The 13,472-nt window shown below is 38.2% G+C and overlaps 1 protein-coding gene across 1 annotated transcript; it reads right to left on the reverse strand.

The window, feature by feature from the left end:
• Positions 1-4,218: 4,218 nt before the first annotated feature.
• On the reverse strand, positions 4,219-12,303 carry LOC145659603 (choline transporter-like protein 4). The gene is made up of 19 exons (XM_081722391.1): positions 12,294-12,303; positions 11,206-11,254; positions 10,890-10,963; positions 10,694-10,772; positions 10,101-10,200; positions 9,714-9,802; positions 8,102-8,163; positions 7,720-7,842; positions 7,458-7,557; positions 7,063-7,155; positions 6,757-6,859; positions 6,219-6,478; positions 5,969-6,063; positions 5,779-5,882; positions 5,438-5,511; positions 5,109-5,179; positions 4,899-4,993; positions 4,582-4,666; positions 4,219-4,304 (listed from the first exon to the last, which is right to left on the reverse strand). The coding sequence occupies exons 1-19, from the start codon at positions 12,301-12,303 to the stop codon at positions 4,219-4,221; spliced, it is 1,752 nt and encodes a 583-aa protein (XP_081578517.1).
• Positions 12,304-13,472: the final 1,169 nt, after the last annotated feature.

A 13,472-nucleotide genomic window follows, 5' to 3' on the forward strand; every position in this document is an offset into this window, starting at 1 on the left:
ATCCAGTGTGTGTCTGCTGTTTGGTCAAAACCAAATCAGTCCTGATAGAGGTCCCGTCAGCTGTCTTCTGAACATTACAGTAGTGATCAGAATGCTGAGCAGTTTTACAGCAACAAACAAAAAAAGACTAACATAAATGCTTGTTTGGTTTATTTATGAAAAGTATGGAAAAGGATGTGGTCGAAAGCTGTCTTTTTTTTAAGGCTCTTTAGGACTTATTGAGGATTCGCCACAGAGACCCGGACATGTAGTATGGTCTCAGCATGGTGCCCTCATTACGCTCCAGATCCTCCACTAGAGGAGACAAAAACATTACAGTGGAAGTGAAAACAATATAGTCCTGTTGATTGGAAAATATAGTAGCTTAAGACTGAAATGTGAGCTAATATTGTTTTTTAAAATTCTACTCTCTCTGAAGTAAAGGGACTGGACCATGCAACCTTTCAACTGTGTGCCCAGTGTCATGAACTGGTGGAATGAGTGTATGTGTGTGTGTGTGTGTGTGTGTGTGTGTGTGTGTGTGTGTGTGTGAGTGTGTGTGTGGCTTACAGAAGCAGAGAAAAAGGGTGTCCACACACATGCTGTACACACTGAAGAAGCCCTGAGCGATCAAGTAAGCTCCTGCCATCACCGTCTAAAAAAACAGCAGTAGTAGATATATACGCTGGGCCGTCAGTACTATAACAGGCACTGCTCTACAGAATAAATGTGTAAATCCTGGTTATTTATAAAGTGACTTTACAGTTGCTGTCATTAAACCCATTTATACAGTGTACTGAATATGCTGATGTTTTGATCTCACACAGAAGCAAGTGTCAGCACTTGAGTTTGTTCTGAGGTTATCCGACAGTGGAGGCAATACATACGATAACGGGCAACCAGTAGTAATGCAGCAGCTGAATCTGGAAATTGTCATCTGACAGCCTGATTCTCCCAGAGAAGAAGAAGAAAGCCAGCAGACCTTACAGGGAATGTAGAAAACCCCCAGAGTTACCTTTTAAAGTGTGTTGTACCTTTTAAATGTGATGAAGTGTAGTATGGGTAACATACACATGACTTCACACTGTATTTCTCACCCACTAATCCGACCACCAGCACCTTGCCGGAAAACAGCAGTGTGTCTGTAACACAGTCCAACACCACCACCCTGTGGACAGAGGGACATGGTCAAGGACAGCGTGCTAAACTTGAGCTAGAACAATGAAACACATAAAAATGACTGATCAAAGTAGCCCTTTCTTGGCACTCATATTAAAAATATGTATACAAATTATTTTCACATAAGTATGTAATATTAAATTCCTCCATTTAATATTTTTTAAATCAAAATATAATTAGTCAAAATATAACTAGTCAAAATATAATTACAGATGTCTTGAATTAGCATTATGTCTACTCAAACTGTAATTAGAGATGTACTGAATTAGCATTGTGTCTACTCAAACTGTATTTAGCCATATCTGGAATTAGCATTATGTCTACTCAAACTGTATTTAGAGATATCTTGAATTAGCATTATGTCAAATCACTTGAACCACTCTTCATGAAAAACATCAAATATAAAAGAAAAATGCTCAGTTCTGTCCAGACCCAACAAGTGCCTCACATATTCATTACTTAAAAATCCAGTGGACAAGCAAAAAAATTAAAATGCCAAATCTGAAGTGCCAAAATGTGCCTCTTACCTGCTGTCACATACTGTCAGTATGTAATAGCACCAGAAATCTTGTATACTGTTTGCTTAAGATGCTTGGTAACTGAGGACATGCTATTCTCTTCTGCACATGCCAAGTAACTTATTGGTGTGGTAGTTAAGTAATTTAAAAATGTTTTAGCTTCAAACATGTAATGGAAAGTCTGCGCAGGCCTTTGACATGTTACACAGAGAAATGACAATGATTAATTTGGGAAAATATCAGGAAATATAATTAATATATTACAAAATATAATAATTTCTATATCCTGAAGTGTGTGGTATCATCTAATTGAATCTAATGTGAAGTCCCTTGTAGCCAAACTAACATATTTGGACACAGCAAATTCAACACTAAGTGCCCTGATTCTTCAATACTTTTAGTTTTTTTATTATTATTTTTTTTTTACATGTTTCAGTTAAAGACATGTTTCAGTGAAAGAAAAAAAAATAATGTAGAGAGCAACTACGTCAGAACTACATCTCAATAATTCGAAGCTGTCTACACAAAGTCCTACTCAAATGCTTTACAGTGTTGCCAAATATACACTGCTTTGATTTTCACTGATATTTTGAACATCAGTGACCAATGACATTTACTGTGGGACCAAAATCAGACTTTGTACTGTGTCATTTTATGTATGTTGTCCATAATCAGTATTTAATTTTGTTTTGGTGTCAGTTATGGCCAGAGAAATCCAAAACCCAGTTCCTTTCACTGACATCTGCAGAATACCTCTGTGTGTAAGTCTGGTGAAGAGATGTTGAAATGAGGTGTGGTGTGATCCAGATAGTAAATGGAGAATCTAGAAAAGCACAATAGTTGGTTAGGTAGCACATTTTAGCACATTTGGATTCTGTTCATTTTAGGTGAACTGATCAGAAGGGAAACACCTTTATGCTGGGTAAAATTTTAAAATTGTGTTACATGCTGGAAATTAAAGTTCACAGCCATATCCAAGTTGTAAATACAATTCACAAGCTGAAGCTAACTATATCTTAGTGCACAGTACAACTAGCCACAGTGATATTAAATATTTGAATTCTTTCAAAACAGATGAATATATGGCTTTCTTCTTATAATTCAGTTTCTACCTTATTGTCATTTAAATTAGCCATTGATATTGCTGACAATTTGTTTTTTTTGCAGCATTGTAATTGTTTTATATATATAATGACTATCCATTACAGACCTTAAGGTTCCTTTTTTTTGTAAGAAGATACAATTAACCACTGGTAGAGACTGAGGATCAAACTTGTCCAAACAGGATTGTAATATAAGCATTCACATGGGGTTTTGTCACAATGTCCTTCACCATAGTATTTTTGCATTTTTCTTATTGCTGTTTTATGTTACATTAATAAATTATACATATATTTACATTTCTACTGTGAATCTTTTAAAGGGGGGCATGCCCATTGTAATGTCTCGTTTGTTTGGCCTAGGCCAAAAACTATTTTTCTGTTGGTTTTACTCTCATTTACCATTTTCAGCATTGGAAACAAAATGACTTTGTTGCATTTGGTGTTGATATTATTATGGTAGGCTTTAGTGGATGTACTAGTGTATATGTTAACAATTAGATACACACCACCAGCTGTCCTAAATCTTTGTGTTAAATATTTTACAGTGATACAAATGACCTAGATCCCTTCTAAAGTTCCAGTTATTACTGGCAACTATACCTTTGTCTTTAATTGAAAACCTGTCTTAATTGATTGGTATTAATCCTTATGAGAGAAAATCCAACCAGAAATGAAATATATTGGTTTAAAGTGAAAGTAATGAATGATGTACTGTACATTTTTAGTGCTGAGAACCAGTCTGTATAAATCATTTGAACTGGACATTTTTTCAAGGCATTGTCTTCTGTAAAAATTGCATTGTGTGAAAATCAAAATTACTCTAAGCCTGTTCAGAATAGTGCATGTATTGGTCATAACGGGCCATGTGGATGAGCTTATGACTTCATACGTGTGAAAAAAGAAAGGAAAATAGATTTCTGGGATTTTATATTCTTATTGTTTTTTTATCAACTGTTGTATCACATCATAAATGTATTCTATATGTTGTAAACGTTCACATATTTCATATATAAAATAGTATTCAGTTAATAAAGTAAGAAAATTTGCATTTAGCTCAGTCATTCCTACTAGTTTGTATACTCTCTATTATACTCAGAAATAAAAAAATAATATCGTAGCATACCATGGAATGTGATCTTTTATGCATAATCAGGAGTTGGCAAAGAACTAAAACTTCTCATAAACCCCACATTTAGGCACAAGCGTACTCCTACTCAGTGTTTACCAGAACATCCAGTGTGTGTCTGCTGTTTGGTCAAAACCAAATCAGTCCTGATAGAGGCCCCGTCAGCTGTCTTCTGAACATTACAGTAGCGATCAGAATGCTGAGCAGTTTTACAGCAACAAACAAAAAAAGACTAACATAAATGCTTGTTTGGTTTATTTATAAAAAGTATGGAAAAGGATGTGGTCGAAAGCTGTCTTTTTTTTAAGGCTCTTTAGGACTTATTGAGGATTCGCCACAGAGACCCGGACATGTAGTATGGTCTCAGCATGGTGCCCTCATTACGCTCCAGATCCTCCACTAGAGGAGACAAAAACATTACAGTGGAAGTGAAAACAATGTAGTCCTGTTGATTGGAATATATAGTAGCTTAAGACTGAAATGTGAGCTAATAATGTTTTTTATAATTCTACTCTCTCTGAAGTAAAGGGACTGGACCATGCAAGCTTTCAACTGTGTGCCCAGTGTCATGAACTGGTGGAATGAGTGTATGTGTGTGTGTGTGTGTGTGTGTGTGTGTGTGTGTGTGTGTGTGTGTGTGTGTGTGTGTGTGTGTGTGAGTGTGTGTGTGGCTTACAGAAGCAGAGAAAAAGGGTGTCCACACACATGCTGTACACACTGAAGAAGCCCTGAGCGATCAAGTAAGCTCCTGCCATCACCGTCTAAAAAAACAGCAGTAGTAGATATATACGCTGGGCCGTCAGTACTATAACAGGCACTGCTCTACAGAATAAATGTGTAAATCCTGGTTATTTATAAAGTGACTTTACAGTTGCTGTCATTAAACCCATTTATACAGTGTACTGAATATGCTGATGTTTTGATCTCACACAGAAGCAAGTGTCAGCACTTGAGTTTGTTCTGAGGTTATCCGACAGTGGAGGCAATACATACGATAACGGGCAACCAGTAGTAATGCAGCAGCTGAATCTGGAAATTGTCATCTGGCAGCCTGATTCTCCCAGAGAAGAAGAAGAAAGCCAGCAGACCTTACAGGGAATGTAGAAAACCCCCAGAGTTACCTTTTAAAATGTGTTGTACCTTTTAAATGTGATGAAGTGTAGTATGGGTAACATACACATGACTTCACACTGTATTTCTCACCCACTAATCCGACCACCAGCACCTTGCCGGAAAACAGCAGTGTGTCTGTAACACAGTCCAACACCACCACCCTGTGGACAGAGGGACATGGTCAAGGACAGCGTGCTAAACTTGAGCTAGAACAATTGGTACTCATATTAAAAATATGTATACAAATTATTTTCACATGAGTTTGTACTGATAAATTCCTCCATTTAATATTTTTGCCTTCAAAACAAGGAAATGGAAGTAATTTGTTCCACAACAGCAACATTAAATCATTCATATTCACACACAACCCCATACGTTCAATTATATGTACGAAACATCTCCTCTGTCTGAGGACTTACCGGTTAATATTTCTCCTCAAGAGCATATAAGCATTCTTGCCAGACACATGGAAATTGTTTCCATGTATAGCAATCTGTATATTATCAACCACAAACAGCATGTTGAGTCAGATTGTACACTCAGTAAATTTCACTAGTCATATGGACACAATTACATACTTTGATGCTATTACCACAAAGTGAAAAAAAACCCATATCATACTAATATACACCATACAGTTTTTCATTTAGTTTTTATCTAATACTCATACTAACGCTAGACAACCGATCACTGAAGACACATAAAAACAGTTATTTCAGCATCGATCATTTTTTTGTGTGCAGCTGGATATGAGACACACCATGATATAGGTGTTTCTGTGGAAGAACTTGAGGAATTTATCCAGGAACCAAAAGCAGCATTTGAGGGACATCATCACAAACTGACAACAGAAATTCCGGCAGTCTGTGGAGTAGACAATTGTGTCACATTACAGTTACAGACAGGAGAAAGCAGGACTAAGGTCATGAAGGTTTTATATATATTGTTACCTCTGAACCTATGGTCAAGATATTCCAGTAACATCCGAGGGACCTGGAATATGGTAAGGATGACAGCACCCAATGCTAAAGAGCCGACATGACACCTTGAAAAAAAGCAGTTTAGTAGACTTTAGAGGTGGGGAGCAGTTAGGACTCTGTACTAGGTTAGTAGTCACCAAACCAAGGGAATGTACTTTCGGGTGTGGCTGATATCAAAGCAATCGGAGCGGAGCAGGGATGAAACACGAGTGCTATGTACCCTAGTGTCCGGATGAAGGCTTGTAAGAGAGGGTACGGGGGAATGTCTGCTGGTTTACTGAAGGCCCAGTAGAAGGATGCGAAGGTACCGGCTAGTGTACACTGGCCCAGGGCGATGATGAAGTTCACGCACCAGAGGAAAGCCAGCAAATTATAGATCTGCAGGTAGGGTGCGATCCTTGAGAACAAGTCCGTGTCATCGTATTTAAAAAACACACAGCGCACAGATGGACAATCAGGATGGAGAGAAGCACTGAATTCCTGAAAAGAAACAAGAAGAAGACAACAACAACAGTATAAATAAAAGGAAAGAGATGTGAAATGAATCATTACCAGGCTATTGGAACATGTCAGTAATCTGAATGCGTCTAAAATAAGTCATTGTGAAGTATGAATATCATATGAATATCATATACATTCACCATATTATGTCTGTATGAAGCTGCAAATAGCGATATGTGAATGTTATACTATATATTTGAAAGGGAACAATATTACAGCTTGGATATATCGTGTGTGGGTGTGTGTAGGCGACTGACCTTGGGAATGCAAATCTCTGAGCCTGTGATAGAACTACAGTTGGCTATGGAGGAGTTGAGAGCAGCGACATGGTATACAGGAGCACCTGAAGTGGCCAAATACCTGAGGGCAGTAATGGTCAAGGACACAGCCTAACACACACACTCTACACACAAAATACTGACACAAGCACATTTTCAACAACAAACTACCAATACAATCCAAGCTACAGCACTAATTCAGTGGCGAGGACAGATATACAGTTACTGCCTTGCTTTGTTAGCAGGAAGTGAAGGTAGTTGAGAAGAGGAAGTGGCAGAGGATACAGGCTAGTGATTCCCCAGTAGGCCATGCTTATCACCACCAGCAGGAACGTCACCAAGGGGTAAGCCAGTGTGGTCGTCACACAACTCACCGCCCTACACACAGCACAGAGCACAAAAGGCCTCATGTAGCCTTAAGAGCACAAGAGAGCCTTTATACAGGCTGCCCCCGCGAAGTGGCTTTATATGAGTAATAATGTAGGAATGCCGAGACTGCACTGATTTGAAGAAAAATGTTAATGGGTTTCTTGTATCCAAGGTGATTTTCTGTTTATAAACAACAGCAACAACAACAAAAACAAGAAGGACATAGCAGATGGCTGACATTTGTTTAAAGAAATGCTGGCAATGGATATATTTACTACCGCCTATGTGTCTGAAGGCCTAAAAAGCTCTACCTGTTGGACTCTTTGATCAGTGCCAATGCAACAGATATTCTCCTCCCCCGATGTGTCAGGAAGAGTAAAATTACGAATTCCAAAAGACACAGGCTCACCACTGCCACATAAACACAAACACACAAAAATCATTCACATACAGCAACAGTATAAACCAAAGCCATGCGTCCATTCTTAGAAAAATTCCTTTCTTTACAACATGTTTGTTTCTACTTTATATACTGTCAATACATGTCTTGTGAGAAAATCTGATAGCCCTTACAGAAGAACAGCCACGTCTCTTTCACTTGAAGGTAGACAGAGAATTCTGAATTATAAGTAATGTCACCGAGGGTGAGTTTGGAGTGTCTGTAGTGGTTATATTCCCGGTAACAGTAGTAGATACCTGAGAAAGACAGAGTAGACAGCTTACATCCTCATTCACTAATCTAACCCCCTGCAATTTGTCTTTAAAATTAAGGGTCCCATGCAGAGTTCATACACTATAGGGCAGCAAATCAGTGCCAGTCATAGAACCATCCACAGTAATTTGGTATTTTCCTTGTTTCAGTGCAGCAGGAGACCATTCATGAAGGGCTTAATTATTACCCAGTGAGCTGGTCGCTAATGGCAGGTATGTTAAAACATGTATTGTACAGGCTTACCATACGCTGCAGCTACGAGCACTCCCACGATGAGAGCCAACAGTAGCACGAACATCAGATATCTCATAAGCAGGAGGAACATGAGGCTAACAACCATAGCAACCACCAGACCTCTGAGAGAGAGAGAGAGAGAGAGAGAGAGAGAGAGAGAGAGAGAGAGAGAAAAATATTTACTTAAAATGCATACAGAAAGTTTCAAATTTGTTGTGTATTACTCATCTTAAAATTGATTTAACTATTTTTCCTCATCAATCTAGATAAAATACTCCTCAACAAGAAAACAAACATTGGTTTTTATAATGTTTTGTACATTTATTTAAAATAAAAGTCTGAAATACTGCATTAACATACATATTGAGGTCTGTTGTTAAGACAGTTTTTATTGAGCTCTGTTGAATCCTACTTCTATCAATGGTCCCTGTAATTTTTTTTTTAACTTCATTAGGGTTCACCTGTGCTTCACTGAATTGACTGAACATAATCAGGGAAGGCAGAAATCTGTCTGTTTATGGACTCACAGTTCATAGTGTCTGAGTGAAGTTTGAAACCACAAACAGTCTCCCTAGATCTCGCTGGCCAGTATTATATGTAGTATTGTATTGCATATAGTATTGTATTCTATGCAGATTGATGAAGGAAAATCAACTGAAATCTTTCTGTATATATATATATATATATATACACACACACACACACACACACACACACACACACACACACACACACACACACACACACACAGACACACACACACACACACACACTATACAATGTCTGGGTGTAATACAATCTTGTATAAAACTAACTTACATTAATATCCAATACCATGATGTAGCAAAATCCTCAAAAATCCGTAACCCCACTGACTTAAAGTTGAATCCTGAAACAAGAGAGCTGCAAGCAAAAAATACTGGTCAGCAAAAGCAGCTTATAGATCAACACCAACCATCCATGCATATGTGTGTGTGAGTGTGTGTGAAGGATTACTCCATAGCACTCTTTATGTGCTTGACTGTTTCATCTACGGAAGCGAATCCAGGGAGAGAGAAGTCTGGAGGAATGTCCTGTAGTTCAAAGCTAGGCAGGCATTTCCCTAGTGCTGAGGGGAGAGAGACACAGAGAAACAGAAAAATAATATGACTGTAAAAATGAAACCTACTGACTTATGATGGCGGTAAATGCACAGTCCTGGTGGTTTGGTTATGTTTTAGTGCATAGCATAGTCAAACTGTTACAAAACAGGATGGACAAATAGACAGGTAGTTGTAAAGGTAATCCTGCTGTCTGTACCTGGTTTACTTGGGGTGTAGAAATACGGACAAAGCTCTTGATTGAGGATGTCTTGAACACTCTGTAGTAGAAATGCATGTGAAAATCTCATTAACATACTGAATCCTATGTATGTGTGATTGGCTTAACCAATGAATTAATTCCATCTACTTGGAACAAAGGGTTGCATATTGCAAAGACTTCTGATATGACAGATTCTGTTCTGTCAAGAGGGTGGTGAGGATTTATTTGCCAGCGATAAAGTTGGTTACATTGCTCATTTGCAGTGTGAGGTTTTACCAATGTGGTTTGGGCAAGGTCAAGTCTAGGATCACAATACTGCTGCTGAAAGAAGTCTTTAGGTAGGGCATCTGGGGCATACGCCTCTGGGGGCAACTTCCAGAACTCCGAAGGGCATTTTTTAACACAGACCTGCAAGCCAATGCACAAACACACAGAGTGAAGGAGATCTTATTTGAGCAGCTAAACACAGTGTTGCTTTTCATATTTATATCTACACTTCATTGTTCATTGCATGATACAGCAAAAGGCTCCTAAACCAAGCAACAAAAAGATACCCAAGCCCCCAGACTTACAAACTTGCATTCACATACTACATAATAAACTGTTTTGTAATAAATGAGTCTCATGTGCAGATTTCTAATAGGCTACATTCAAACGTGTTCAGCCTCTGTACAATTTCAACAGGAAATCTTTGTGGAAATCTCACTTGAGTGGTTGGACACTGGAGACCCTCTAGAGTGGCATCCATTTCTGTGGTTGCTCTGGCACACTTCAGAACGTCAAAGTAGAGGACATTTGGTTTGTCACTGAAACACAAGAGGATGCTGGAAACAAATGCAGCTTGACACATGAATATTAGCCAATTAAAGAAACTATTTTTATTCAGTTTTTTGAGGATGTGCATCAGGCTTCAGTGGTGTAGTCACACCATTACTCCCCTAAGTGTTCTTTCTTCTAGGGTGAGTTTGATTGGGGTAAACAATAAACTCCGTAGTGTTGTGACACTCCTAGACCTGAGTTTGGACCCTTTGTTTTAGAGGCAATCATTAAACATGTGTGATTTGATTGGGTCCACTTGTTGCTGTGAATTGCCAATCATGAAAATATTTAACCTAAAATCTAACCCATCTTGCACTGTTGCTCTTTAATGTATCCACATGATTTGAACCTGCACAGCTCCACTGTAATGCTAGTTCTACTCATTTGAGAGAATATTGACAGTGTTCCTTACATACTGAGTGTGCTGTTTTGGTATTCCTGTGAAGACATAAATACTAATCCAGTATGTGAGGGACTTACAAATTGACTCCAGATCCACAGAACATCCCAGTGGAATTCCGGGGCAACAGGACATGACGAGGGTCTCCATACAACAAAGCTGTGTTACAACCTCTGTTAGAAGGATATCTCACAAGCCATACATGTGTAAAAGACCTTTCTTATAAGCCCAGAATAATCATTTTTCCATGAAAGTGTAGTTGGAAATGTTTCTTACCCAGGATGCCAATAAGCATATAGCTGACAATGGCAGCCACAAAAGTCATACAGCAGATAATGTCTGTACAACTCCTGAAGAAAAACAAGAAGTATTGCTACACACTTGTATCATTTCAATTATGTAATAAAGTTATTTAGCTAAGTCAAATGAGTTTCAAATAAGTCTTAGTAGATCTATGGCCTTCATATATTTCTTGTATAGAGCTAATAACAGACATTCTGTGATCCATGATCTGTGTGCTTTAAATAGTTTACTAAAGTCAACTGATATGAAGGAGTAAATGGGAGGAACATTGAGAGATTTAAGGACTCACCTCTTGCTAACTGGTCCCCTGAAAAAAGGCTCATATGGGAAAGGTTCCCCTGAGAACATAGAATATAATGAGTTTAAACCTATGAAAAACATACATTCAGTCAGGTGTGTCTGAACTTTTGACTGGTACTCTATATTTTGTCTAACACATTTTATATACAGTTACATATTTTTATGACACCTTCTGTACACATATGCTTTTGATCTGATACATAGTTACAGATCGTACACTACATGAATGTTTTTAATATGAAGTAGACCTAGCAAGTATGTAAGAGCTATTATAATTTTAACATGAAATGTACATGATAGTTTTGTACAATGTTTTTTTGTTAACCATTGCATATGGCGTATGGGATTCTCATAAAATCTTTGGCATATGGATGGATATATCTGAAAAAACAAACAAACAAACAAAAAAAAAACACCTCACCATTATAATCCGGTTTCCTGACCATCGTACTCTTCCTCCTTGCACTTTCGATCACACAGAGTCCTCAATGTGTAATGTTACAGTAAAAAATATTCTTACATATGATACTCTGTTCTTATGACGCACACATTCCAGGTTATGGACACATTGTGACGTGTCACAGCACGTTCTCATTCTCAGCTCATCAACAAAGGCATCTTGGTCGCGAGCACCTGCCTTCCATGCTGTGCGATGCTCACACTCTGCTTGCTATGTCATGCGTCGGATATTTAGGCCTATACGCTTAAACTGTCCAAGGTTACTGTGCTTTTAACGTACTAAAAAAAGCTAAACAAATAATAAAATCATCTTTACATAATAATGTAACCTTAGGCTTGTCACCAAGATATAACCTGAGGCTAAATGACACGTCCCCCGTCCCCTCCCAAAACTACGTCTATGCGGCTGACAAATAATTTTTTGACAATTCTGAAAAAAAACTTTAAAGTCTGTAATGTATGCCAGAATAAATGAATGCTCCCAACTCCAATTTTTATCAGGAAGGACATGGACCCTGATTGATTGTTTATTTGAGATAAATAAAAGTCTGCAGTCAGTCTGCGCTTAAAAGAAGACTCTCCCGCCCCCAATCGAGTAACACTTTTAGTACATTTTACCGTCATTCATCGTCGAATCACAGGACGATCGCCGTGTGATTCGTCTGTTCGTCTGTCACTCAGAGCTGATCCATTTCTACGTGTGTTATTGATGAATTTGTGTGTCAATCTGTGTGAAACTAAACAATAAACAATCATGAAATCATTACGGCGTTCCCTTCACGTCGGATACATTTCCAAAAATGTTGTAAAACAAGTTTACAGCTGCTGAAGTTGCAGCAGTTTTGGAAAATAGCGGCGAAGGTAACGGAGCTTTAGAGCCTGAGGGTTTGATTCCTTTGATGAAGAAGAATACAAAAATAAAAGATATCGATGGCTAAATTTATATGATTTTACAATGTTGCTAACGAAACAACAGTGGATTAAGATAGCTACTATATATACTGCTTCTGTGAAAAATTAATGAAATTGATTTCTGATACACTTAGCACAGTAAAAATAATACAGTAAAGTACAGTGGGAAAACAAATCACACACACACACACACACACACACACACACACACACACACACACACACACACACACATATATATATATATAATTATTGTCAAAGGTTTGTTTTTAAGCATGACAACAAAGAAAGTAATGCTTTCTGAAATTAACTTAAATTTCTTCTTTCATTCCAACAGATGAGAGGTTATTTTAGCCTTTGACTGAAGATAAGGCACATGCACTACACAAATTTTACTTCCTCAGCTCTAGTATATTTGTAGAGAAAGACAAAGAGAGAGTGTGTGTTTGTGTGTATGCATGTGTGTATCTGTCTCACATCTGTGGCCCTTTCATGCTCGGCAATCGGGCCTTCTACCAGAGGTCTGGAAGTTTTAGCTTTGCTGCTCCCAGGTTTGCACTCTTGTGGACTGAGATTGACAATGTCATTCTTGAGATCTGTTGAAGCTACTCCTCGAGCTTAGGAGTCACTGCCCCAGGTTCCCCTATCACCACTGGGACAACCTTGATGCTAACCCTCCACATTCTCTCTTCTTTCAGTCCCTGGTATTTTTGCAATTTCTCATATTGCTTCCTTTAGATGTTTCTATCACCACTACTGTTTTCTCTATCTTGTCCACTGTCTCAAGCATGACTACTGCAACAGCATATACCAGTTTCTTGGTTCCAGTTACACTGGTTACTGGTAATGTGCATATTGCAGCTTCATATCTGTTAGCACACTGTC

This window comes from Electrophorus electricus, chromosome 1, assembly GCF_041902795.1.
Source record: "Electrophorus electricus isolate QZ-2024a chromosome 1, ASM4190279v1, whole genome shotgun sequence".
NCBI classification, from domain to species: Eukaryota; Metazoa; Chordata; class Actinopteri; order Gymnotiformes; family Gymnotidae; genus Electrophorus; species Electrophorus electricus.